Below are 22,787 nucleotides of genomic sequence, written 5' to 3' on the forward strand. Positions count from 1 at the left end.
CCATTGTGAACTGAAAACAAAGTACTGTCATCCCTTCCCCTTCAGTGTAGCATATGTGGAAGGACTCTGAGGGCACAATTTTCCTATCAGTGCGAAAACAAGTGATTTAAAGGGGAGGGTGATGAGATCATTGACAATCACAGTAGAAACAACCTGCAGCTGGTTCACACTGACCCATAACAAGAAGGAAATGGAAAGCTTTGTGTGCACATCTCTTATCCCTTATTGGAGTCACTCTAACTACAGGTGGTATTAAAGACCAGAACAATCCTACCTTAACAATCTCTTGTGCTAATTCCTGTGTCTAGTCCTGAACCTGACCTTGGTGGATCTGCCGGGGATGACAAAAGTCCCTGTAGGGGATCAGCCCCCTGACATCGAGTTCCAGATCCGAGACATGCTCATGCAGTTTGTCACCAAAGAGAACTGCCTCATCCTAGCAGTATCCCCAGCCAACTCTGATCTGGCCAATTCTGATGCCCTGAAGATTGCAAAGGAGGTGGATCCTCAAGGTAAATGTCTCTTGATTTATCCAGGCATTACTAGACAGTGGTCTGATTTTCATTTGGTTGTGATTAGCCCAGTAGCTGCGGCTCATGTCTGTTGTCTTGGGATGTATTTTCACCAACATTCTTCTGAGAGGTATTAGTGAGTGTTAACAGTTGCTGTAGTAGAAATTTTGTTACTCCCCTTTTCTTCATTTGTCTAAGCCCCATTTCTAAATAGTTGAAGGATTTTCTTTCCTTTAATCATTTGCATTTGGCCTAGAAAGAACTAGGAAAATATACAGTAAAATCCTTTTCTGCTGTGGCATAGCTTGTGCATTCAGCAGGATACAACTGAGAACTGATCTTGATTTTTGTCTGTTTTGCTCTTGTGGCCTCTTGTGCAGGATGGGAGCTGTAATGTGTGACTTCAAGAGCCCTTGGGTAGCTGAGTTGGGCAATCTTGTAAGCTCTGTGAACAGACAAAATAATGCATGAGTCATTTGATCAAGTGTGTTTGTGGTTTTTTTCCATAGGCCAACGCACCATTGGGGTCATCACCAAGCTGGATCTTATGGATGAAGGAACTGATGCACGAGATGTGTTAGAAAACAAATTGCTTCCCCTCCGTAGGGGTAGGTTTCCTTGTGCTTTGCCCATGATCTCCTTCCTCTGTTTTCCCTCTGTGAGGTGTCCTGGCCTCATCCTCTTCCTTCCGTCCCTCCTTAATAACATTTCTGACAACTTGTGGTTAAACCATCTCTGTTCCAGCCTAGAAGTGAGAAAAGTTGGGGAACAGGGCTCAGTCATACTGTTAACAGGAACTTTTTAGGTATTTAAACCTTGATATGTTGTCCTAGCAGAAACACAGACTTATGCTCTTATTTTTACTTTCTCTTTCCTCCTTTCATCAAGGCAAGCTGTGAAAGATGTCTAAAACACTCTGCTTGCTGCCTTTGTAAAGAGATTAAATAATTCTGGGCTGTGGTACTTGCTGTGGCAAAAGTACCTGTGCTAAGGACTCATAAAAGGAGAGTCTGAAATAAATGAGACTGGAGTGTGCTTTGTGTTAGGGGAACAGTAACAAATAAACTAATTCTCTGTTCCATACTCATTTTTGTCCTGCATACCAAAATATCAGAACCTGGGCCATTCAAGGAAAGTCTAATTTTAAACTCTTCCCGTTGCCCCTAATAATGTGTTACCACTAGAATCCCCCTTTTGTAATGCTGCTGATTGAGTAACTTCCTTCTCAAGTCTGAATTTTATTTACATCCTTGCAGCCATCTGATCTCTAACCCCACTCTCCCAGGTTACATTGGTGTGGTCAACAGAAGTCAGAAGGACATAGATGGCAAGAAGGACATTCAGGCAGCTCTGGCTGCAGAGAGGAAGTTTTTTCTCTCCCACCCAGCCTACAGACACATGGCTGATCGCATGGGAACCCCCTTCCTGCAGAAAGTTCTGAACCAGGTACTGTCCACAGTCAGGAACTGCTGCCCGTGGTGTCACTGGCTCTGAAACACTGAGGCCAATAATGGAGCTTGCACCCCAAAGGCAGAGCACTGATTTATTCTTTCACTTTCAGTAGCTGGTTTGTGGTATAATACACTATCAAAATGCAAGATCTTTCTGGCTAAATTAAAAGATACCTTCTAAATTCTAGTGATCTCTGTACCTAGCAGTATTTATGTGATACTGATAGTTATTTCCCATCTGTTGAGACTATCTATTTTTTCATATAGCAGCAATTTACTATTGCTTCTTCTGCTCCCTTGAAACACTCTCGGAAGTAAAGAGTCTCCTATTTCTCCTTATTCAGATATTCATCTTCAAACTGGAGTTTCCCACAAAGCTGTGCTTTGTGGAAACCTCTTATTAGAGCCTTGTGAATGGTTTTGCCTCCTTCCACCTTGCCTTTTCACCCTTTTTTGTTTGACAAAAGGCTTTACCACCACATTGGGTGTCAATGAAGTGCTAATCTGAAGGCAGAGTAGCCTTTACCGTCGTGTAAAAAGCAGATGCTAATACTTTAATGTAAAGTTTATTCTTGGGTTTGGTTTGTGTGGATGGGAGTTTTGCACCATACTAGAAGGTAAACTGAAGGTCAAGAGTAGAGGGGGCAATAGGCAGGAGCTGGGGAGGGGGAATACCTTCAGCTCATCACTGATATTTGTCTTGGGATAGACATTTTGTTATGACCACAGAGGAATTGAACACAGAGAGGAATTTCCATCTTTTTTGTAGTGTGGAGGCAGGAAACTCTTCCCAATAACTACCTAGAGGTTTATTGTCATCTTAAACCTTCTTCTTGTGCAGCAACTGACCAACCACATCCGTGACACGCTGCCAGGGCTGCGGAACAAGCTGCAGAGCCAGCTGCTGTCCATTGAGAAGGAGGTGGAGGAGTACAAGAACTTCCGCCCCGATGACCCTGCTCGCAAGACCAAAGCTCTGCTTCAGTGAGTGGCCTCAGTGTCCCTCCCTGCAAAGGCCTGCTCAGCAATGAGTTCTACTTCATGCCCTTGGTTTTCTTTCAGGATGGTCCAGCAGTTTGCTGTGGACTTTGAGAAACGCATTGAAGGCTCTGGAGACCAAATTGACACCTATGAGCTGTCGGGAGGAGCTCGGATCAACCGCATCTTCCACGAGCGTTTCCCCTTTGAGCTGGTGAAGGTACTGCTTCCCCTTGCTGCTGACATGCACTTTTTGTTTCCTGTTGTGTGTTACTACTTCTGTCTGTCTCTTTACTCACTCCTCTTGCTATATTTCATCAGTGGACTTTCTCTTCATCTGCTTTGTTTAATGCTTTTCTCTTTTATCACCTTTTTTCACTTGTTTGTCTCCTTTATTGGGATCTTCCCATAGTGCTGATTTTCCCCTCTGTCCCTGTTTTTGTGACAGAACTTAACTTCCTCTGAGCTAAATGACAGTGTTTTTTGGACTTGATTCCTAGATGCTAAATTGAGTGTGAAAAATCACTTTAACAGAACCCATAGTAAATCAATGACTGAATGCCCTCACAAAGCTACTGTGACTGAATTTCATGTGGAAGGAATGATGCTGAAACTCGTAGTTCTTGATCCTGAGCATCAGACTAGATCTAAAGTTGGACTCATAGATACCTAAGAAGCAGGAAAAAGAATTGTAGGTATACCTGGGATTACTTCTGTCTGGCCCCTGTCAATGGCCTAGAGGTGGGAATGGTATGGAAACTGTACTCACCTCTTAACAGTGGAAGAGGATTTTTATTGAAATACAATTTCCTTGGATGGTGAAGTACACTAACCTGATCAGGAGGGGTACTGAAAGTCTTTTTATAATGTCAATTAGAACAAACTTAAGAGCAGATCTTTCTGCTTTAATATTTTTTTACATTGGCTTTCTTTTTTCACATTTGAATAAGATGAGGCCTTTCTAGTGAAATAAATATCCTTCCTTGTGTTAGATTTACAATTCACACAAAATGTTTTATACATTTGTGGTCTTCACTGAAAAAGCTGCTGCCAGGATCTCATGCTAAATGTTGGCAAACCAATTTTCTTTAGAAAGCCATCTAACACTTCAGTCCCAGTGCTTTACCTCAAAGAACCTTCTTAAGAGCAGCTGGGGCATCTGTAAATGGAGGCCCTTAGCTGGGCTCTGTATCCATCACTTGGGCTAAATCTCGTGTGTCACATGGTAGTGCTGGCATGGGACCTCTTCTCTTCAAAGTCTGCTGCTGTGTAAATCAGTTTCAGAAAGTTTCTGATGGAATTGTGTCCTGGTGCAGATGGAGTTTGATGAGAAGGAGCTGCGGCGGGAGATCAGCTACGCCATCAAGAACATCCACGGTATCAGGCACGTATCACACACAGGCACAGCTCTGGCTGAAAAGCCTTGTAAATGCTTCTAGACCTTCCAAATGGAGTTGAAGACTTCAGAGGTACGGTAGGTCAGCCAAAGGGAGGGATAAGCTCTGGCTTGAATCTGGGAATAGGGACAATCATTCAAGAGTTTGCTTTCTTTTCCCATGTGAGAGTCACAGAAGCCTACAAGGTAAAAGTCTGGGTGTCTTCACATCTTCTCCATCCTTTTGGGGCCTTTACATAGGAAAGGGTAGGAAGAGGGATGCAACCCCATATTAGTCCTTTGTTTAGTTAAAACTAAAACATTGATTTTCACACTAACCAGCACTTGGTTGTTCAAACAAGTGTTGGTGCAGAGCCCGTCTTCCCCTAGAGATTTGAGGGAACACTGGTGTGCCCATCACCAGGGTCCCACTGGCCCCACATAGTTAGCAAATAGATCTGTATTCCCTTCAGTGTGAAGGTGAGTTGTCAGAAAATTCAGCCCTGAGACCCTGAATTGTGCTGCTCTTGGGAAGGTGCCTATTGGAGCACACAGGGATGTGAACAAACACTGACCTAGATTTATTTTCATTCCTTTCTCTTGGTCAGCTACCAGCTGAACTTGATAAAGGGTATCAGATGTCAGTGTCCTAGTCTTTAAGAAAATCTTCCAGAGCAGGTCTCATCTTTTCCACTACTCTGAGGTTAAATACACTGTGAAGGGGTCAGCCCCTGCCACCCTTAGGCTGAGGTGAAATGGTGACCTGGCTATTGCTGTCCAGCTAAGGTCGATTTTGCCCTCAGCACCTCCTTCCTTGCAAGTGCCAAGCATCCCTCATTTTTAATGAACTTCAGTCAGGGCTTTTCCAGGGGATGTGACACTTCCCAGCCCAAATGTCCCGGGTTTTGGTGATGGTGGTGCCTGCTCCAAGATGTGTGTGTAACTCTGTGACATTCTCCTTGCCCCTTCTCCCCTTCCTGCCTTGTCTTGTCCCCACCCTGGGTGTTTAGAACCGGTCTCTTCACACCTGACATGGCCTTTGAGACCATTGTGAAAAAGCAGGTGAAGAAGATTAAAGAGCCTTGCCTGAAATGCGTGGACATGGTCATTTCGGAGTTAATCAATACTGTTAGACAGTGCACCAAGAAGGTAACAGAGGCAGCATGGAGTTGGCACCTTCCACCTGCTCGCTGGCTGCGGCGCAGCATCGTGACCTGGGCAGGGACTTGCCTGCAGCCACACTTGGTGTTTTCACCACCTCCTCAGCATGACTAGACCTGAGCAGAGCCAGCCTGGAGCGATCCAGCCAACAAGCCAAACAGAAAGGAAGCCCTGTGGAATATGTGCTATGGCCCTGCTGCCTGAATCTTTTAGAGCTGAGGCATTCTGGAGATGTCCTGGCCACCCCTTTGTCTGTAGTATGACTCCTGGTTCCTTTGAAAACCAAGGGTATTTCTCTATGGCTACATTTTTCTTGAAATTTAATATGTAGGTTTATTTTCCAAGCCAGAGACTGGGATTTAAATTTTGTGCCCTCTGTTCTTGTAGAAGTGAGAGGATTAATCCCAGAGTTGCCCTTGGGGGATGTATGGGGCTGAAATTTAGAGCTACAGCACTTACAGTTGTGGGTTGTATCTCAAGGAAACGTTCCTGTGGTGTTTGGCTTGGTTTCTGGCTGGTTTGGTCCATATCCTGATCTGGAATAGCAGCACATGGCTGAGAAGAAGCAAGTTAGAAATGTTCATCAGCCTCTGGGCTCCATCTGTGCTCTCTCTCAAGAGAGAGGACATCAGGCTTTGCCCTCTGGGATCCATACTGGTATTTTTGGGGTTGAGGGTGGGAGCCTGATTCTGCCCTTTGGATGTGGCAGCTTTTGTTTTTGAGGTTGGGGTTGAAAGGAAGCAAGATGACTTGTGCCATTCTTCTCAGCCATGACTTGCTGCTTCAGGCAGGGCTGGGTGCTGGTGGAAAGGCACCTCAGTTAGGACTAGGTGGGCTCTGGAGACTGGAATCACCACTGGCTTTTCAGGTGCAGGTAAATGGGCACTGCAGGAGGTTTCCACAGAGTCTGACCCCCCTCTCAGCAAGGGTGGGGACAGGTGCCCAAGTGGTGACACTTGCCATCCTTGCACAAGTGCCTGGTCCTTAGGGCCGAGAGCCTCTGCAGAAGGGCTCAGGCGTGCAGACGTGCTTTGCCCCCCAGGACAGACTGGGAGAGCAAAGTGGATGCAGTGAGAGGTTGCTCAGGTTTCTAGAGTGCTGGAGGAGCTTCCTTTTTCTGTCCTGCTGTCCTCTCTTGGGGTGTGTGACTGTGGGAAGCACCCAGAAAATTGCCATTAGAGCCTGTTGACAGGTAAGCACAGGCCCTCGGGCTGCCAAGTATCCAGAGTCACCTGCTAACTGGATCAGAAGGGCCCTCCTTTTTCATGCCCTCTGAAGCTTCTTTTGATTTGTTCTCCATCCATCAGTTGCTATTCAAAACTGCCCATTGATTCTTTCTCATTGCATCCTTTTTTTCTTCACTTCCAATTTCTTATTTCGTTGTTTCTTTTTCATTCCTCTTTTTACTGATAATTTCAGAATAAACCCTCTGTTTTGAAGGCAGCAGTTCCTCAAGTGATCAGGTGGTGGGTACAACAGGGTGGGAAATATGGGAGGAGAAGAGACCAGATGGATGGAAGGGAAATATCACAGACTCAGGAGTAAAGGATTCCATTTCAGCTTGGATCCTACTGCTAAGGTGTTCATGGTTGACTTCAGTTCTGGTTGCTCTGTGTGTGCTCTAGTAGCCATGGTTACAGTTTTGTTTATGAAGAAACGAAATACTGTCATTCAGGTGATACTCAGGTATTGTAAGGGACTAATTAAAAAAAAAAATCAGACTTCCCGTGAAGTGTGGTGAGATAAACAGCATAACTTGAGCTTGGCTGGGCAACTGGATTAGTAGGAAACCCCTACTGGGTCAGAGGATGTGAACTGAACTCTGGAAATGCTTTGCTCAAAAGAGGCATTGTTGGCACCTGTAGAAAGACCCTTAGGTGAATCCAAATCCTCTAACTTATTCCAACTCTTTGCTGCTTAAAAGGCAGAATGGTTGTACATCCCCAATACGCGTTGAAGAGTGTTTTAATTCTGGTGTTGCTTGGGGACTTGCAGGTGTTATCCACAGAGATGTGAAAGATGAGGTGAAGGAGTAAATACCTGATTTACATGAAGGGGTGGTTATTTATTGCCATCCTGGGATTTGTTGGTAGCTGCAGGCACCCCAGGTGTGGTTATAAACTGCAGCTTTAGAAAAGCAATATCCCATTCCCATGCCAAGGGGATGTTATTCCCTGAAGGCACTGGCAAAGTAATGGCCCATGGTAAGACAAGTAACTCAGGCTGTGTAACAAAGAGCAACCAGTAGAAGCTCTGAAGTATTAAAAGAAATGCTGAAAAACTTTTTTTTGGTGCAGTAGTCTTGAATTGGATTGATCTTGGCTATATTTTAGTAACTTTAGTTTCTGTGAACTTTCTGTTCTTTTTGAGTAGAGCCATTGAGAACACAGACCACAAAATATCAGTGGAAATTGATAGTTCCTTAGGAATCACAGCAGGCCTATGGTGGGTCTGATGCTGCAGGTATAGTGGATGCTTTGTATAGCTGTGGATGTCCTGTAGCACTTTTGCATTTTCCTAAATACTGGGTGCATCTGCTCTTACTGAGGAAGCTGATGTTGCAGGGAAGGTGGGTGAGATGAAATAATGTTCTGTAAGTGGAGTGGTTTGCTCAAATCCCTGAAACTGAGAGACATCAGCTCAGTTCTGCCAAAGCAAGGTGCAAGTGGCAGACCTTTGAGGTCTTAGCCTGGCTCCTGGTCAGGCTTCCTGCAGCTGGAATAAGGAAAACTTGGAAGGGGAGATAACTATGGTGGGAAGGAAAGGGAAATGAGATAACAAGAAATGATAAATGGTGAACCTCTAGGAAAAGGGACAGTGGCTCACTGGCAAGAAGTTGTGTCTTGAAATCCAAAGAAGCTTTCCTTCAGGAGGTGATCACTTGATCCCTGGGGGCTCCATCCATTCATCTTGCTCCTGACAGCTCACCATTTCACCGGCCCAGCTGCTCCTACCTCATTCCCCCTTGGACACTTCCATTTGCCTGTAGACTCTCCTGATACTTGGCAGTGCACAGGCCCCATAGCAATGCTCACCTGGTTCAGTAAACTAATGGAATGAACCAAAATCTCACTTCTCATTTTGCCTTGTGTTTTCTCTCTTCTCCCTCTTCCTTCCTTCTTTCTTCCTCCTTCCTGCTCTTTCTCTGCTTTGCTTTCTTCTTCCTCGTTGCTTCCTCCCACCCTTCCCCTGCCATGCAGAACGGGTCTCTTCACGCCTGACCTCGCTTTTGAAGCCATAGTGAAAAAGCAGGTGCAGAAGTTGAAGGAGCCAAGTCTGAAGTGTGTGGATATGGTAGTGAGTGAGCTCACATCCACCATCAGAAAGTGTAGCGAAAAGGTAAAGAAACAAAAAATCGAAGAAAGGTCAATGCCCATCCCCTTCCCACACACTTCCATGCTGTTTCTCCACACACACACACCAGGAACTCCAGCAAATCTAGAGAGAGAAAATTGATATAACAATGCATCTAGAGGAGAGCAGCAACCTGCAGGTACAGGAGCAGTTTAAAGGCAGGCCAAGGGGAGTGGGTGACAACTCTTCAGCTGAGCAGTGAGCTGGGACCCAGTGCGTTACTCTGACATAACCTTTTCCTCTGTTTGGCTCTGTGGATCAAACTCTTTGTAAGACCAATTTGCTGTATCATTACCTGCAAATTTGGAACTTCTTAGTTGTTATTTTTAGGACTCCCTTAAATCCAGGTACCCTAGAAAAAGATAAAAAGGCAGAAAAAGACCTCCCACCCCCACAGCATGAGTGGTCTGCAGTGCATATTGAACCATGGCATCTACAGAACAGCAGCTGATTAAAAGTTTGAGGTGCAAGATGTTCTGCAAGAGACATTCAGACTTCTGAGAAGAGCTTTTCCAGGCATTACACCCTCTGCATCATTCTCCTGCTGATTTCTCACTCCATGGACTATGCTCAGGGGGAAGTAGTGTGATGCTTTTCCTTGCTTGCTGTGAACCACAGGAGGTGGGGCCTGAGGGCAGCAGCAGGTGGAGAGTGACAGGGAAGGTGTTAAATCCTTCTTGGAGGCTGGGGCAGGAGTGGCTTTGGTTCCCGGGCTGGTTCCTTCCAGGAGAGGGCACCACATGCCTCCTTTAAAAAAAAGGCAGATGTGGCAATTGGTGTTTAATTTACCAGCGAGGGGCCAGAATCATCTGGCACAACAGAAGTGTGTTCTGGAAACTGAGTTGGAAAGGAATGTTCCATGGGCTATTTTAGGACTTGGAAATTATGGTTTCCTTCTTCCAGGGTTACAGCCAGGCTCACCAGCACTTTGGTGAGCCCTAAATTGGGAAGGAGGGGAAGATAAGAATTTATGTGAGTTCAGAGTAAGGCAAAAGATGAGTTAATAAGGTCTGGCCCAGAAATGCAGAGCTCATTTCCACCTCTGTAAGAACTCATCTTTGACATGCCTCAAGCTCTGCCCAGTCTGTTTCTTGAGGAGTCCTGCTGTTGCCATATTGTGGGGTCTGATCTGAGGCAGAGCAACTCCTTCTCAGTCTGTTTCTAATGTGGATTTTTATTTTGATGGGTGTGATTGCTTTCACTGTGTTCTGTATCCAGCTGGTGATGTCTGCTCTGGGTGGGGAGAGAGAAGGATGATGATAAAAACCCTAGGGGTGTTGATTCTAGTTTCTCTGTTGGACCATGTCATTGGAGTGGCTGGATACCCACTTGCTCTGTGGATTTTTAATCCATGATGTGATGGATGACCCTGTGAGGATATTCCAAGGTGATGCAACCTGGGTGATCCTGTAAGGAAGGTGATAGTGACACTGTAGGAGACTAATGGTGTGGTTAAAGCCAGAGAGGCCAGGGAGGCAGATGTTAGATGTAAATAACTGCCTCAATGAAAACACATAGCAACAGTACTGGAAGAAAAAAAGGAAGACTTTAGAAATGTTTTGAGTCAAATGTCTGCATGTAGTGAGAAGGTTAATCTTGCCTGTACCTCCCTCTGAAAGAGTAGAAAGAAAGAAAAGGCCACTTAAGGATTACAGCTGGACTGAGATGGGTTCTGATGCCATAAGGTAGTAACAGCACAGGGACATTAGTTAATTTGCAATATTTATTTTGCATGTTATAGCTCTAACTGCTTGACATGGACAAGAGCATGTGCTATTAGGGGAAGCATCTGGAAAAGGCTACTTTAGGACTGATGCTAATTGTAAGGTAATACCCAGCCTGCCATGTGGACTGATGCTGCATCTAAAAAGATGACAAAAACCTTTAAATTCACCAGAAGTCCTGCAAGGCTTCTGGAAAGAAAGGCTGCTTGGGCTAACACCTCTTGAATTAGCTTAACAGTCCTGTAGCCTTGGTTTGTTGCTGTCCTGAACTGTTGTGTGTTATTGTTTATGTTCTCTCACAATTATTTCATTTCACCACAGGTGGTGAAGAAATCATTGTATGTACAATTGATAAAGCTGTATAGATTGAATATTTTGAGACTATCAAAGAACACAGAAGGTGACAAACCCATCTGTGTTCACAGTACAGTTTTCCTGTATGAAAAGTTGACTTTTAGAGAAAGCTGAGGGCTGAAGAAGACAGCTATTAACAGCTGTCCTGTGATTCTGAGCTTCTTCCTGTTGGAGGGTAGCTCCAAAAGCAGCAGAAAACTGGTATGAGCATGCTCCCTTACATTTAGGAAGATAATGTTCTAGCTAGTGTTTTTCCAAAAGCAGGAACCTTCTGTGCCAGACTGCACTGCAGTGTCTCACAAGTGCAGGAAAGTCTTGCAAGTCAGCAGCCCTTCAGCTGAAGGTTGATCTCTGGTGTGCTGGCAAGGACTCACAGAATCTGCAAAGAGGGGAACTAAGGAGCATTGGGACAAATTGGTTTTCAAAGAGGGCTGTAAGCTTGTATTTTGATTAAACAGGAAAATGATGCTAAAGCAGGATGGAAGCCCCACTGAGCTGGGACACGATCCCAGGCTGACAGACTTTACCCCTCGAAGGGTCGCCTGCTCTCCTGTCTTTCAGAGTCATGGCATTTCTGGGTGCTGTTTGTCCTGCTGGTGATAACTCCTTGCCCCTCTACACCCTGTTGCATGTTCCTTGGTGGTGTGACATCCTGTGGCTTGTTTATCCTTTTTCCTTGCCCACCCTTGCTGCTCCTGTGCATGCTTGGGGTCAGAAGCTCCTGCATGGGGACCAATGCTGCCAATTTATTTTCGCACATGGATGTTGCTGGATGAGCTGGGTTCTGAATAAACCACTACTTGTTTTGCACTTTGTGTGCATTTGAACTGGTTGGGACTGGGATGGTGCGGGGAGGTTTCGTGTGGTTTTTGTTTGACTCTGTTTGTTTGTTGATTTTATTTTTTTTTAATTTGAAGCAAAGAAGCTGAGACTTGCTTGAAGGTTTTCCAACTTCCTGTTTTTTCTGTTTGACATAACTTGCCCATCTATCCTTTGCCAACCCCCCAAAGGAAACAGGAAGCTTTCCCTGTCTGTCTCTGAAGCAACCAGCTGCCTGAACCAAAAGATCATGGAGAACACCCAGTTTTTGCTTTTAAGATGAAGTGGTACTGGGGAACACAAATTCCACTTTTTTCCTGCCTCTGTGGCCTTCAAAAACAAACTACACATTTAAAAATAGTGTCAGATCTAGTCCAAATTCCAGTTCTAAGCTATTGCAACTTGTTTGACTGCAAGGGAGCTCAAAGAGTTTGAAACTATTTGTTGGCAGATGTTAGGAATATTGGTGGTGGTTAGTGTGGGATCTGGCTTCCAGAAGTGTTGCTGCACATTTTGAGACTTCTTTGTAGCATGCTATAATTATGTATTCCAAAAAAAAAAAGGGTAAACCAGTTTAAGAAGAAGCTTTCATAAACTGGAGGACCAAAACAAATGCAGTACATGTCTTGGGCAAATGAAATACTGTTTGACATCATAGTCAAATTAGAGATAATATTTTAAAAAAACAGGGAAAATAGTTCCACAGGGGATAGGTGAAGTAGGGAAGAAAGGGCTGAATTCTGGATCTGGAAGTTTAATTTCATTTGGCTGTACTGGGCTTGACCTGAGATGCAACAGTTGTTGCTGTAGGGATCACTAGAGGTTTATGACTGTAGGCAAGGAGGCAGGAGCTGTGTGAAACCCAGAGGGCTTTAAAGGTGCTGGTTCTAGAAGTGTAACTCAGGTATTATCTCTGTAGATAATCTTCCCTTGAATCACAGCTACCAGAGTCCTCCTGCTTCTCACTGTGGGCAGGAGAGGATTCACTCCTCAGTAATGTGGCAAAAAATGTGCTGTAGATGCAATGTGAGCACAGATCTCAGTTATGTAATCCTGCCCCAGCACAGGTAGAAGCAGCTGGATGCCCAGAGCTCGGTGTTTCTTGGAGACCTGAAGCCTTGAGCTGCTCAGATCTTGTGTCTCTGCTTGCAGATGTGGGAGAGAGACAGATGCTTTTGCTTAGTCCCTCAGCAAACAGCGACTGAAATCCACTTCACTTCCTAGAGGGCTTAACAGGTTGTAAGAACAGGCCATTCACCTGCTTAGCTGCTACAGTGAGATGCTGAACATCTAGGGAAACAACTCATTTAAATGGGAAAAACCCACCAGCAAGAAGCAGTGCACTTATTTCTGGGGTTTGCCAAAAGCCTCATGACAGGAAGATTGTGGTGAGTTTGGAGCAGGTCTCTGGTGAGACAGAAAGGTTGCTGCAACACTGAAAAGGGCTTTTCTCTAAAGCCCAGAGCAAGCAGAAATTAACTTTGCCTGCAACAGACCTCCAGGAACTTGGAAAAATCTGTCTGCAAGTCCAGCTTTCTAGAACTTCCCTTGAGAATTTCTGGTAGCAAGGTGTATGTGTGCATGTGTACATGTGGGGGGCTGCAGCCCCCTTTTTACCTCCCTTTCCCATGTGCACGTGTTTCCTCTCTCCTGCAGCTCAGCCAGTACCCTCACCTGCGGGAGGAGATGGAGAGGATTGTCACCACCCACATCAGGGAGAGAGAGGGCAGGACCAAGGACCAGGTGGGGATCAGGAGTGTGTGGCTGGGGGACACCTTTTGATGATATCCAAGTTGGGCCTGAGCCAAGGGGTGTGTGGCTGCAGAGGGGATTGGATGAACAATGCTCTGTGTCAGCAGGGTCAGTCACTAACCTCCTGTCTGTGCCTCTCTTTGGCAGGTTATGCTTCTAATAGACATTGAGCTGGCTTACATGAACACAAACCACGAGGATTTCATTGGCTTTGCCAAGTAAGCACCCACCTCCTCTTGTCTCCTCTCCTCCGTGTGTGTTCTGTCCTGTAGCTGCTCCAGTCAAGGGGGTGCAGAGGCCCTGGGGCAGATGCTGTTGTCCCAAGAATGGTGCAGCTCTCAGTCTTGCTTGTTTTTTTCAATGGCTCTGGACTGCAAGGCTGGGATGAGAATAGAGATGCCTGGAAGGGGGTGTTACAGTATTAGATTTGTGTCAGAACAAAAAACCCCAGCAGCTATGGAGGGTTAGTGACCCAAATGAGCTTCATGTGGGAGTGAGAAGATGAGTAGTCCAGGCTGAGAGAGCAGATGACACAAGATTGGGTTATTAAGGCTTGGTAGCCAGTACTGGGGGGCCCCAACTCACTGTAGCAGCTATCCAAAGGGAGGGGAATTCAGGTGATCAAGAAGAGCCTTAGAAGTTTTGAATGTCTCTGCTGTTGTTTTCAGTGCTCAGCAGAGGAGCAGCCAGATGAGCAAGAAGAAGGCAGCTGGTAACCAGGTAGGCCAAGTTCCATCTCCTTCACTGCTGCAAGGAGGACATGTTTGCTACCTGGGAGCTACCAGGTGGACAAGTGCTGGGCTGGATGCAGCACTGCTCCAAGTTGTTTTGTTGTGTTGCCTCTTTTTTGTTGTTTTTAACTCATCAAACTGTTTATAACTGGAGGATAGTGGTTTAGGCTACCTGCAGTCAGGAAGAACTGAGCATCTGGCAGCAATGGAGGGCAATGGCAGCTTGATAATCAAGATCTGGTCTTGCTTTTCTGGTAGAAATCCCTATTAATTAATGTTCTGTAAATTCCTGTTTGTTCAGCCCCTTCACTAACTGTGCCAACTCTCCTGCCAAGGTGAGAGGTACAGAACACCAGGTCTGAACTGTTACAGAATTGTCCTTTCTAGTTGTCTTTCCCATGAGTGGTATCTGCTTTCTGAAAAGAGATTTCAAGAGAGTTCATGGGCTCTTTTTCTGAAAAACTTCACTGGAAGTGTATAAATCTCTGTACAGGGAGAAAGGGTGATGATGACAGCCCTGGTTGCAGTGGGTATGTATCACAACACACCATGGGAGAAGACAGCAGTGGAGGGGAGGACTTCCCTTAATCCTCCAGGAGCTGTAAGGAGTGTACACAGAATTAAAAAGAGAATAATGACACTGTCCCAGATTTGCTGGGAACATGGCAAGGCTATCTTGGCTAGAAGATCCTGGAAACAAAGCCTTACAAGCAGCTTCATAGAGAATGGAAGCAAATGCTTTTGCTTAGTCTTTTAAAAAGACATTCACTCCTGACATCCATCTTCATAACAGAATGTTGGCCACCTCTCCCTGGACATGACATTGCAGAGTGTTTCAGATTGTTGGCAGGCAGGTGTCCTCAGCAGGTTGGGCTGGCCAGCCAGCCATGTTGGAACAGCTGTAGGGAATCCCATCCTCTGCAGTCCCTTCCAGTAGAGCTGAGGGTAGAAGAGTGCAAAGGGCAGACTCTGGATCTACCTCTAAAGTGCTTTTGCTTTCCCATTAGCAGATTTATTTTGGGATGGGGGTTGCTTGTGTTAACACCTGGGGTAAAAGATTTGGTACCAGCCTCCAATTTATTTTATTTTATTTTTGAGCCTCTCTTCTCCTGCTCCAGCTTTCCTGGTAATAATCTCTCCTCTCTTTGCTCCTCTCCTGCTCTCTGCTCTGCTGCTGTTGCTATGGTTCCCCTTTGCAGGATGAGATCCTGGTGAGTAGAAGGCCACTCAGCAGGGTGTGCTAATGAACATTAATGTTGCATCTGGGAAGGCAAAACCAGGGCATAAACACATTATTTTCTCTGCTGCCGAATGGGGAGAGGAGGGCAGCTGGCATTAGACACAGATGAAGCAGAAACGAGGTGGAAAGGTAGTATGGTGAGGAAGAATTCAGAGCTGCGGGTACATCTTTCGAGTGGGTGGAGATAAAAAGCAGCAATCCAAGGATGTGTAGTTCTGTTCCACTGCCCCCTCCTGTCCACACGGAGAGTAGGACTAGCTCGAGCTTAGAAGGCAGGAGCTGAGCACCCGAGGCTCCTGCATTTGCCTTTACAGAGTAAATTACCAATTAAATGATCCTGTACCTCCAGGGCAGGTAACCAGGTAGGCCACCTGGGTAGGTTGCTCACACAATGCAGCCAGCAGAGACACAGTGCAGTCTCATGGTTTTTCCATGCCAGGAAGTTTTCAGCAAGCATATTCACACAGCACAGTACAAATAAAGCCTGCAGATGTTTCTGGGTGTGAATAGTGCAGTAACAGTAAAAGCTAAGGTCTTTAAGCTGATGCATACCTGCATTTGATTATGGCACGTGTGGGGTTCTGAACTAGCACCTGGTGAATAGGAGTCCCCTAGAGAGTAATGCCTGGCTTCTTTACAGACTAAACTTCTAGGAACTTGTCTTGCCCAAGATTAATATGACTGCCCAAATACCTGGGTATGCTCAAGTCCAGGGTACTAATTCCAGATGCACCATTTTGTTCTGTTGTCCTTAGTGACTTCTTTCACTAAACTAAATTCTTTCTGGGGTGCTTGGTTGTGTCCTGAGCTAGTTCCCCCTACTCTGAGTTGAGTGAAGCACTCCACACTTGCACAAAGGTGTGCTGGTGTCCTGGTTTCCTCTAGGTGTGGCCTTTTCTGGGTGTTTTGCTGTGATTTGGTGCTTGTAGGTTGTGCCAGTGTCCAAGGCACTCCTGATGTAGTTCTTTCTGTATCTCTTTCCTCTTGGCAGAGGGTATAATGCACAGCACTGCCAGATTCCTTCCTGCCTCCTTTTTATGCTATTCCTGGCCCTTTTGGGGCAATGACCTCCACTGCCAGTTAATGGAGGGCTCTTCTGGCAGCAGCAGAGAGCACCATGTTCCTTGTCTTTCCATTCTGCTCTGCATGCAGGGATACCCTTGGATCCCTCCTCTGTCACCTGAGGCCAGCAATGATTGTCCCTGTTAATGCTCACTGCTTCCACCCCCCAGGTGATCCGGAAAGGCTGGCTCACCATCAACAACATTGGGATCATGAAGGGTGGCTCCAAGGAGTATTGGTTTGTCCTGACAGCAGAGAACCTCTCCTGGTACAAGGATGATGAGGTGAGTAGCTCAACTCTGCTGGTTGAGTGTCAGGCATCTGATGAGGACTTGAGGTCACTGGGTATTACAGATGAAACTTCTCAGTGCTGTCTGCAGCTTGTGACAAGCTGAAACTATCCTTGGGCCAGGCTCCCCATGGCCTCAGTTCTGCTGAGCATTTCAGAATTGATGTGAATGTGGCTTGTTTGACGCACAAGGAGTAATATTTATGCTTGAAGTTCTGGCTTAGTGGGAAGTTGACAGGCATTTGGAATGAATTTGACCTTCATTCGTTTTGCTGTGGCAGCTGTGATCATCAAGGGTGTGATGGGTTAGTTCCAAGATCTGGACTTTTAGGCATTTGTGGGGCAGCAGTGAGTTTTCTGAAGGCACGTGGCAGTGATTTCATGCATCTCCTGGTTCCAAGAAAAAAGCTTTCTCAGAGCAAAGCAACAGGAGCTGTGGACCTGAAGCTCTAGCTCAGGTGCTGGCTCCTTCTGACTTCTAGTAAATTATTTAATCTCACCCAGGTCCAGCTCTTAAACATGCAAAGTAGGAATGTCTTTTTATTGATTGAGCATGCCAATATAAAAATAACATATTTAAAATGTTGTATTTAAAATTGTTTGAGTTGTAAATGGTCAGAGTTCTGCTGATCAGAAGTACAGTGATGTGTGGAATACCACTGATGGGAACATGGACCTACTCTGTAGAGTTGCTTGATAATCTTGAATATTAGCAATTCTGGCAACATGCTGTGATGTGTTTCTGCTTCAGTGGGAATTGTTATAAGCAGACAGAATCGTTCCAGCTGAAATCACTGTCAACAGCATCTTGTTTCCAATGCAAGACAAAGGTAGATAATTGTCCCTTTTGATTACTTTGAAAATAGAAAGAATAGCTGGATGGTTCTGGTAAGGATGTGATTGAAAAGTTTAGTCCCCTCAATGTGCTGGGAGATGAAAAATGTCTGGTATGATGTAGTGGTAAGCTCTGAGTTGATTAGGGCTTCTGATTGCAAATGAAGAAACTTCTCTGCCTCTTATTGTGGTTTGTGTCCCTCAGGTGTTCTGAGGCACTCACTATTGTGTCTGGGAGCTGCAGCCAGGACTGGATTCTTGTCTAGTTGCTATCAGTGGGCCTGTTTTCTTCTCAGCAGGTAGAAATGATGACAAATACAGTGATGAATCAGCCTCTAAATATTGCTTTCTGTATGGAGATGACTGCTGTGCTGCTATGGATGAGCAGGCAGCAATTTCCTAATTAAAGAACCAGGCTTTGAAATGGCTTTCTGTAAATCAGTGTGTCTCTGCTGTAAGACCCCTGCCCTTTGTGTTCAGAGTTGCTTGGGGAGGCTTCCCTCTCCTCTGGGCTTCATATGCAGGTCGAGTGGTTATAAACATCAAGTAGTTTAATCAAAGCCAGCTGCTACATCTGTATTACAGAGATGATCAGAATTCCCTGTTCTTCCCCCAGGGAGTGGGAGGGAGGGCGGTCTGCAGTGGGGATGTATAAACTGTTGATAGATTCCAGTTGCCTGGGATGGGGATTGGACCTCCCTCCCCTCCTGAGGGAGGGCAGCCTTGGGGGTTGATAGCAACTGGAGGTCTGCACCATTTCCCTTCTGCAGAGCTGCCTAATGAAAACAGTTCCCTGCCAGCCCCTGTCCCTTAAACACAGAGAACCAGCACCAATGAGGTCTGAGCTGCCTCTGAGAAAGGAGCCTTTGTTTTCAACTGAGTGGGAGCAGGGGGGAAAGGGAAGCGTGTGTTTTATTTGCTTCCTCCCCAAGTTCAACTCCTTGATCACTGGCTGTTGTGAGGGAGAAAGGAAGCAACGTCTGCCTGGACTCAAATATCGAATCAGGCTAAAAGTTGGTGCATTTGATGGGCAGCTGGGAGAGCCTTGAGCGTGGGGATTCCCATCCCAAACCTCAGCCCTGCATGGAGCTGACTCAACACTCAAGAGCTGCTCTCAGTGCATAGTCCCCTGTCAGACAGGGGATTTTTCCTGTCTCTCCTTCACCAGTTCAGGAGAACTCATGTCCTCTTCATCTCCTGAAACAATCTCATGTGTTTTTACCATGGTTGTGCACCATGGTCTTTCTGTGTTTCAGCTCTGGAAGGAAGGGGGAGGCTGTCTGCCCCACCCTGCAGTCTTGTGGGCTCTCTTGTCTTAGTTCCCCTGTGCTCTGGCTGCTTTCCAGAGGGAACAAGGAGGAAGCTGAATCTGCCTTTTGTGGATGGAAGCGCTGGTAGCAGAGCTGTGGGTGCTGATGGGGGAAGGAGCAGGGTGAGGTGGTGTGTGCTGGGCTGAGGGTGAAGGCTGGGGCAGCACCTCTGGGGCCAGCAGGGCTGGGGACACTGCCTCTCCCTGCCCTGTCCCACAAGGCAGGACCCAGTGTCTGTGGAATGAAGACATCTGGACCCCATTAGTGAAATACCAGTCTTTCCGCAGCGCTGGCTTGTTTTTTTTCTCTGCCTCTGAAGAAAGGAACTGAAGCTTAAAATGTCTTAAAGGGCCCAGCATTACATGTTAGCAGGGATATATGGCTGTGGATGCTCTGGAGGGGCCTGAAGGAGTGTGCTGGGGAATGGGAGGGGAAGGAAAGAGTGGGCCAAGCGGGGGTGGAAAGTTGGCTCCCCACTCTGCCTGGCTGCCAAGAGCATGTGTGTGTGCTCCTGGGCTCTCTGTTTTTCTTCCTGTCTCCTTTCAATAAGTCAAACACTGGCCCCATGGAGAGTGGCCCCACAGAAAGCTTGGCCTCCCAGGACCTGGCGACCCTCCTGAGGTACCTGCATGTCCTGAACCCTGTGGGATCAAGCTGCAGGCCAGCAGTGGGAAGGAGAGGTGAGGAGGAGCCTGCTCTGGCTGCTGGCAGTACAGAGTGAGGTTTCCTTGCTCAGGGAGGCCATGGTGTCCCAGTGGAGCAGCAGCAGAGCACACTGGCTGCTCAGCAAGCACCACAGTGGACATGATACAAGAATTTGATTTGAAATACTCCTCCTGCCCAGATTCCTTATGAAATACACAGTGCCTGTGACTTTACAGGGCTTTCCTGGCTGCTGAAAAGATGGTGTGTGAGCTTGGAGAGAGCTGCTGGTGACAGGGACCTTGTAGGCAGGATGGAATGAGCACTGTGCTCTGTGGTTCCTGCCAGTGAAGCTCACACCCTGCTCTGCAGGGTAACTGTTCCTTCTGGAGTGCCTGAGTGCCACTGTGTGCTGGAGTGTTTGCACAGCTGGGTGGATGGATCTATCTGCTGCTTCCTTGGGAATTTGTGTGAGTGTGCAATACAGATGGAACCTTTTGTCCTTACTCAGGTAAATCATGTACTAGAAATTTGGGTCCTGTGTGAATGGGTGGCTACATTAGAAGAATGACCTAATTGACTTGGGGGTGTTCACATGTTGCATGCAATGTCACTGCATTTCAGACCTGTGTGTACAAGGAGGAATGGCTGCAGAGTCTTAGATACTTTAGGTGCATGCAGACGCTTCATATTCCTTACAGATTGTGTTGATTCCTGATGCTGTTGAGCTTCTTCTCTGTCTTCATGCCTTCTCTTTTGCTTGAAACATATTCCTGTCCTGGGGAAGTGACAGGCACTAAATAGCTGTGTATTCTGTACCTGTCAGTGTTCCTTACCCAGTTTTAGTTTACAAACAAACACATGGATCAGTAGAGACTGTCCCCCCACTGTACACATACACTTCCCTCCTCTCTGGCCCTTTCCACTCCCCAGTCCATGTCCTTGAGGCCCAAATCAGGTGGTAGAAATCCTTTTTCTTTACTCAAATGGCCCCAGTCATCAGAAACTTGCTGTGATGAGTTGACTGCAGTCGAGTTTTTGCATCCAACTTGTTTTAAAGAGCATAAGAGCAGGTCTCCTCTGAGGTGGTTCCTCTCCTGCTTTCATGCTGCTCTCAGATGCTCTCTGGAAAATGTTCATTTTCTTAACATTCTCTGTGGAGCCTTTCCATTCATGCACTTATCTTTTTTCACAAGTGTATGTTTTGTCATAATCTTACCAGTTTTTATGAGTCCTCATTTATATTTTCACTCATTTTCTCTTTTTTCTCTGGCAGACAAACATCAAAGCAAACACAATATCCAGAGCATCCAAACCTCCAATTTTGAATCTCTCTTCGGTTTTTCTTTGTATTATGACCAATATTCTTTACAGTATGAACTCCCCTTCCTCCAGTCACTTTTCTGTGCTTTAACCTGCCTTCTCAGGTAGCAAAGCACACCACAGTTGTGATTCCGACAGGCCTGTGTGTTTATTTCTGCATTTTATGGCAAAGCTTAGCACGTGAAACACAAGCCATCCTGATCACAGCTACCTTGAGACAAGCACGTGAAACTGAAAGAAATACGAATGGAATGAGAGAGACAGAGCAGAAATAAGAGGGTTGTGAGTAGGCTGGTGAACAGGCAGGTAAAAGTGATGATCAGGCATGGCACCAAAGGGTTAGTTAGACCCTCCCAGGCTGAGAGATGAGTGACCTCTGCATGCAGCCATCCCCAGAGCCCACCCTCTCCAAGCATCCCCTCTGCCGTGCAGGTGTTGCCGTCCCCGTGCAGCACTGGCAGTGTGTGGTGTATCCCAGCACAGCCTAACCAATGTGCAGACTACTGTACAATCTCGTAGTCCTGAACAGGTAGTCTGAACACTGGGCAGACGGAGTGGAGCCTCTGCGATCTGCTCTCTGCTCTCCGGCAATCAGCAGCTCGTTAGTCCTCTCCCCTCCCTGCTTTGGGGATGGGGTTGTGCAGGGCACAGATGGGGTGAACGAAAGTCCAAGTCCTGATTGGAAAAACATCCTCCTCTGGCAGCTGGGGGAGAAGAAATGTTGCTCCTTGCATGTTTCCAATTTGGAGCAAGTCTCCAAGCGCCTTCCTCTTCCAGTGCTGGTGTCAGGCTGGTACCTGGATTCCACCTGGGAGATGCTGCACCTTTTTAGAAAGAGAAAAAGAAAAAAAATCGATTACTGCACTTTGAGGAGGAAGTCTTGGCTGTCACCCAGGTGTGCAGAACTTGTTGCTTCATTCAAATCCTTCTCTTCCCCATGGAGCTGTGTGGGAGGATCCTCAGGCCCCATGCACCCTCATCTCCTGTCCTGAAGACCAGCGGGTCCAGAGCAAAGCTCAGACAGAACCAGCCTTTGCTTCCAAGCCCTCCAGAAGGTCCTTGGACAGGGTTGCAGAAGGCAACCTTGGCCAGCTGCCCTTGCAGCTCACCTCTGGCTGCTGCAGGAGCAATCCACATCCCTTCTTTCTCTCCCCCCACTACGCCCTGGCATTGCTGAGCCTCCCTCCCTCTTCTGGTTTTTGCTCCCTCCCTTCTTGCTTCCCTTCTGTCCTTCTGCCTCACTTGACGTGGCAGTGGAAAGCTAACTAGACTCGAGGGAGGAGCTTGCTGGCTGCTGGGAAGGCAGAGTTTGGCAGGAAGTGAGCGGCTGACGGATGGGGTTGCGCGGGGGAAAGGAAGGTTCCCTACCCTGCATGGAAACTTGAGGAATGCTGTCGCTTTCTGTGACGCCTGGCTCTCGTCTAGTGATTCCAGATGTTACTCCCTGCCCACAGGATTTGCTCCCTCTCCCTGTGCTGCAGGGATAAAAGGGGACTTCATTCCTCTTCCCTTTCAGGATTCCTTCTCCTGGTGCGGATGGTTAAGATTTGTGACAAAAACGTGAACGCTTGGAAATCCCATCTTGGCACTGGCTGTGCACTGGGGAGTTGTGCCTACCCTCTCTCAGGGGTGTGAAACACTTTGTGTGTGTCTGTGTGTGTTGTGCAAAGCAAGTCAGATACTCTGGGATGGTTCATCCCTGCCCTGGCACAAGCGGGCTGGGGAGAAGGGCCTGGTTGTCCTTTGTGAAGGCTGCTGGGCATTGCTGTGGCATTTAAGGGGTTGTGACAGTCGAGTTTTGGGCACTAAAGTTTCCCTCAAGCAAATCAGGCTTCTGCCTCTGCTTCTTCATAAACCCCCTGATGGCTTCTTAGGG

The 22,787-nt window shown here is 46.7% G+C and overlaps 1 protein-coding gene across 16 annotated transcripts in view; it reads left to right on the forward strand.

Annotated features, from left to right (window-relative positions):
• DNM1 (dynamin 1) overlaps positions 1 to 22,787 on the forward strand; it is a 65,353-nt gene that overhangs the window by 24,735 nt on the left and 17,831 nt on the right. For 8 of the 16 annotated variants that reach the window (XM_064728070.1, XM_064728072.1, XM_064728073.1 and 5 more), the window contains exons 4-15: positions 309 to 512; positions 1,022 to 1,120; positions 1,798 to 1,958; positions 2,805 to 2,947; positions 3,026 to 3,161; positions 4,258 to 4,325; positions 8,678 to 8,816; positions 13,385 to 13,471; positions 13,628 to 13,698; positions 14,149 to 14,200; positions 15,411 to 15,422; positions 16,684 to 16,797. In XM_064728070.1, coding sequence (XP_064584140.1) covers positions 309 to 512; positions 1,022 to 1,120; positions 1,798 to 1,958; positions 2,805 to 2,947; positions 3,026 to 3,161; positions 4,258 to 4,325; positions 8,678 to 8,816; positions 13,385 to 13,471; positions 13,628 to 13,698; positions 14,149 to 14,200; positions 15,411 to 15,422; positions 16,684 to 16,797 — 1,286 coding nt within the window. Of the gene's footprint in view, positions 1 to 308; positions 513 to 1,021; positions 1,121 to 1,797; positions 1,959 to 2,804; positions 2,948 to 3,025; positions 3,162 to 4,257; positions 4,326 to 5,326; positions 5,466 to 8,677; positions 8,817 to 13,384; positions 13,472 to 13,627; positions 13,699 to 14,148; positions 14,201 to 15,410; positions 15,423 to 16,683; positions 16,798 to 22,787 lie in introns of all 16 variants that reach the window. The other 8 variants (XM_064728071.1, XM_064728059.1, XM_064728062.1 and 5 more) reach the window with 3 other exon arrangements.

The sequence above is a fragment of the Zonotrichia leucophrys genome, chromosome 17, assembly GCF_028769735.1.
Source record: "Zonotrichia leucophrys gambelii isolate GWCS_2022_RI chromosome 17, RI_Zleu_2.0, whole genome shotgun sequence".
NCBI classification, from domain to species: Eukaryota; Metazoa; Chordata; class Aves; order Passeriformes; family Passerellidae; genus Zonotrichia; species Zonotrichia leucophrys.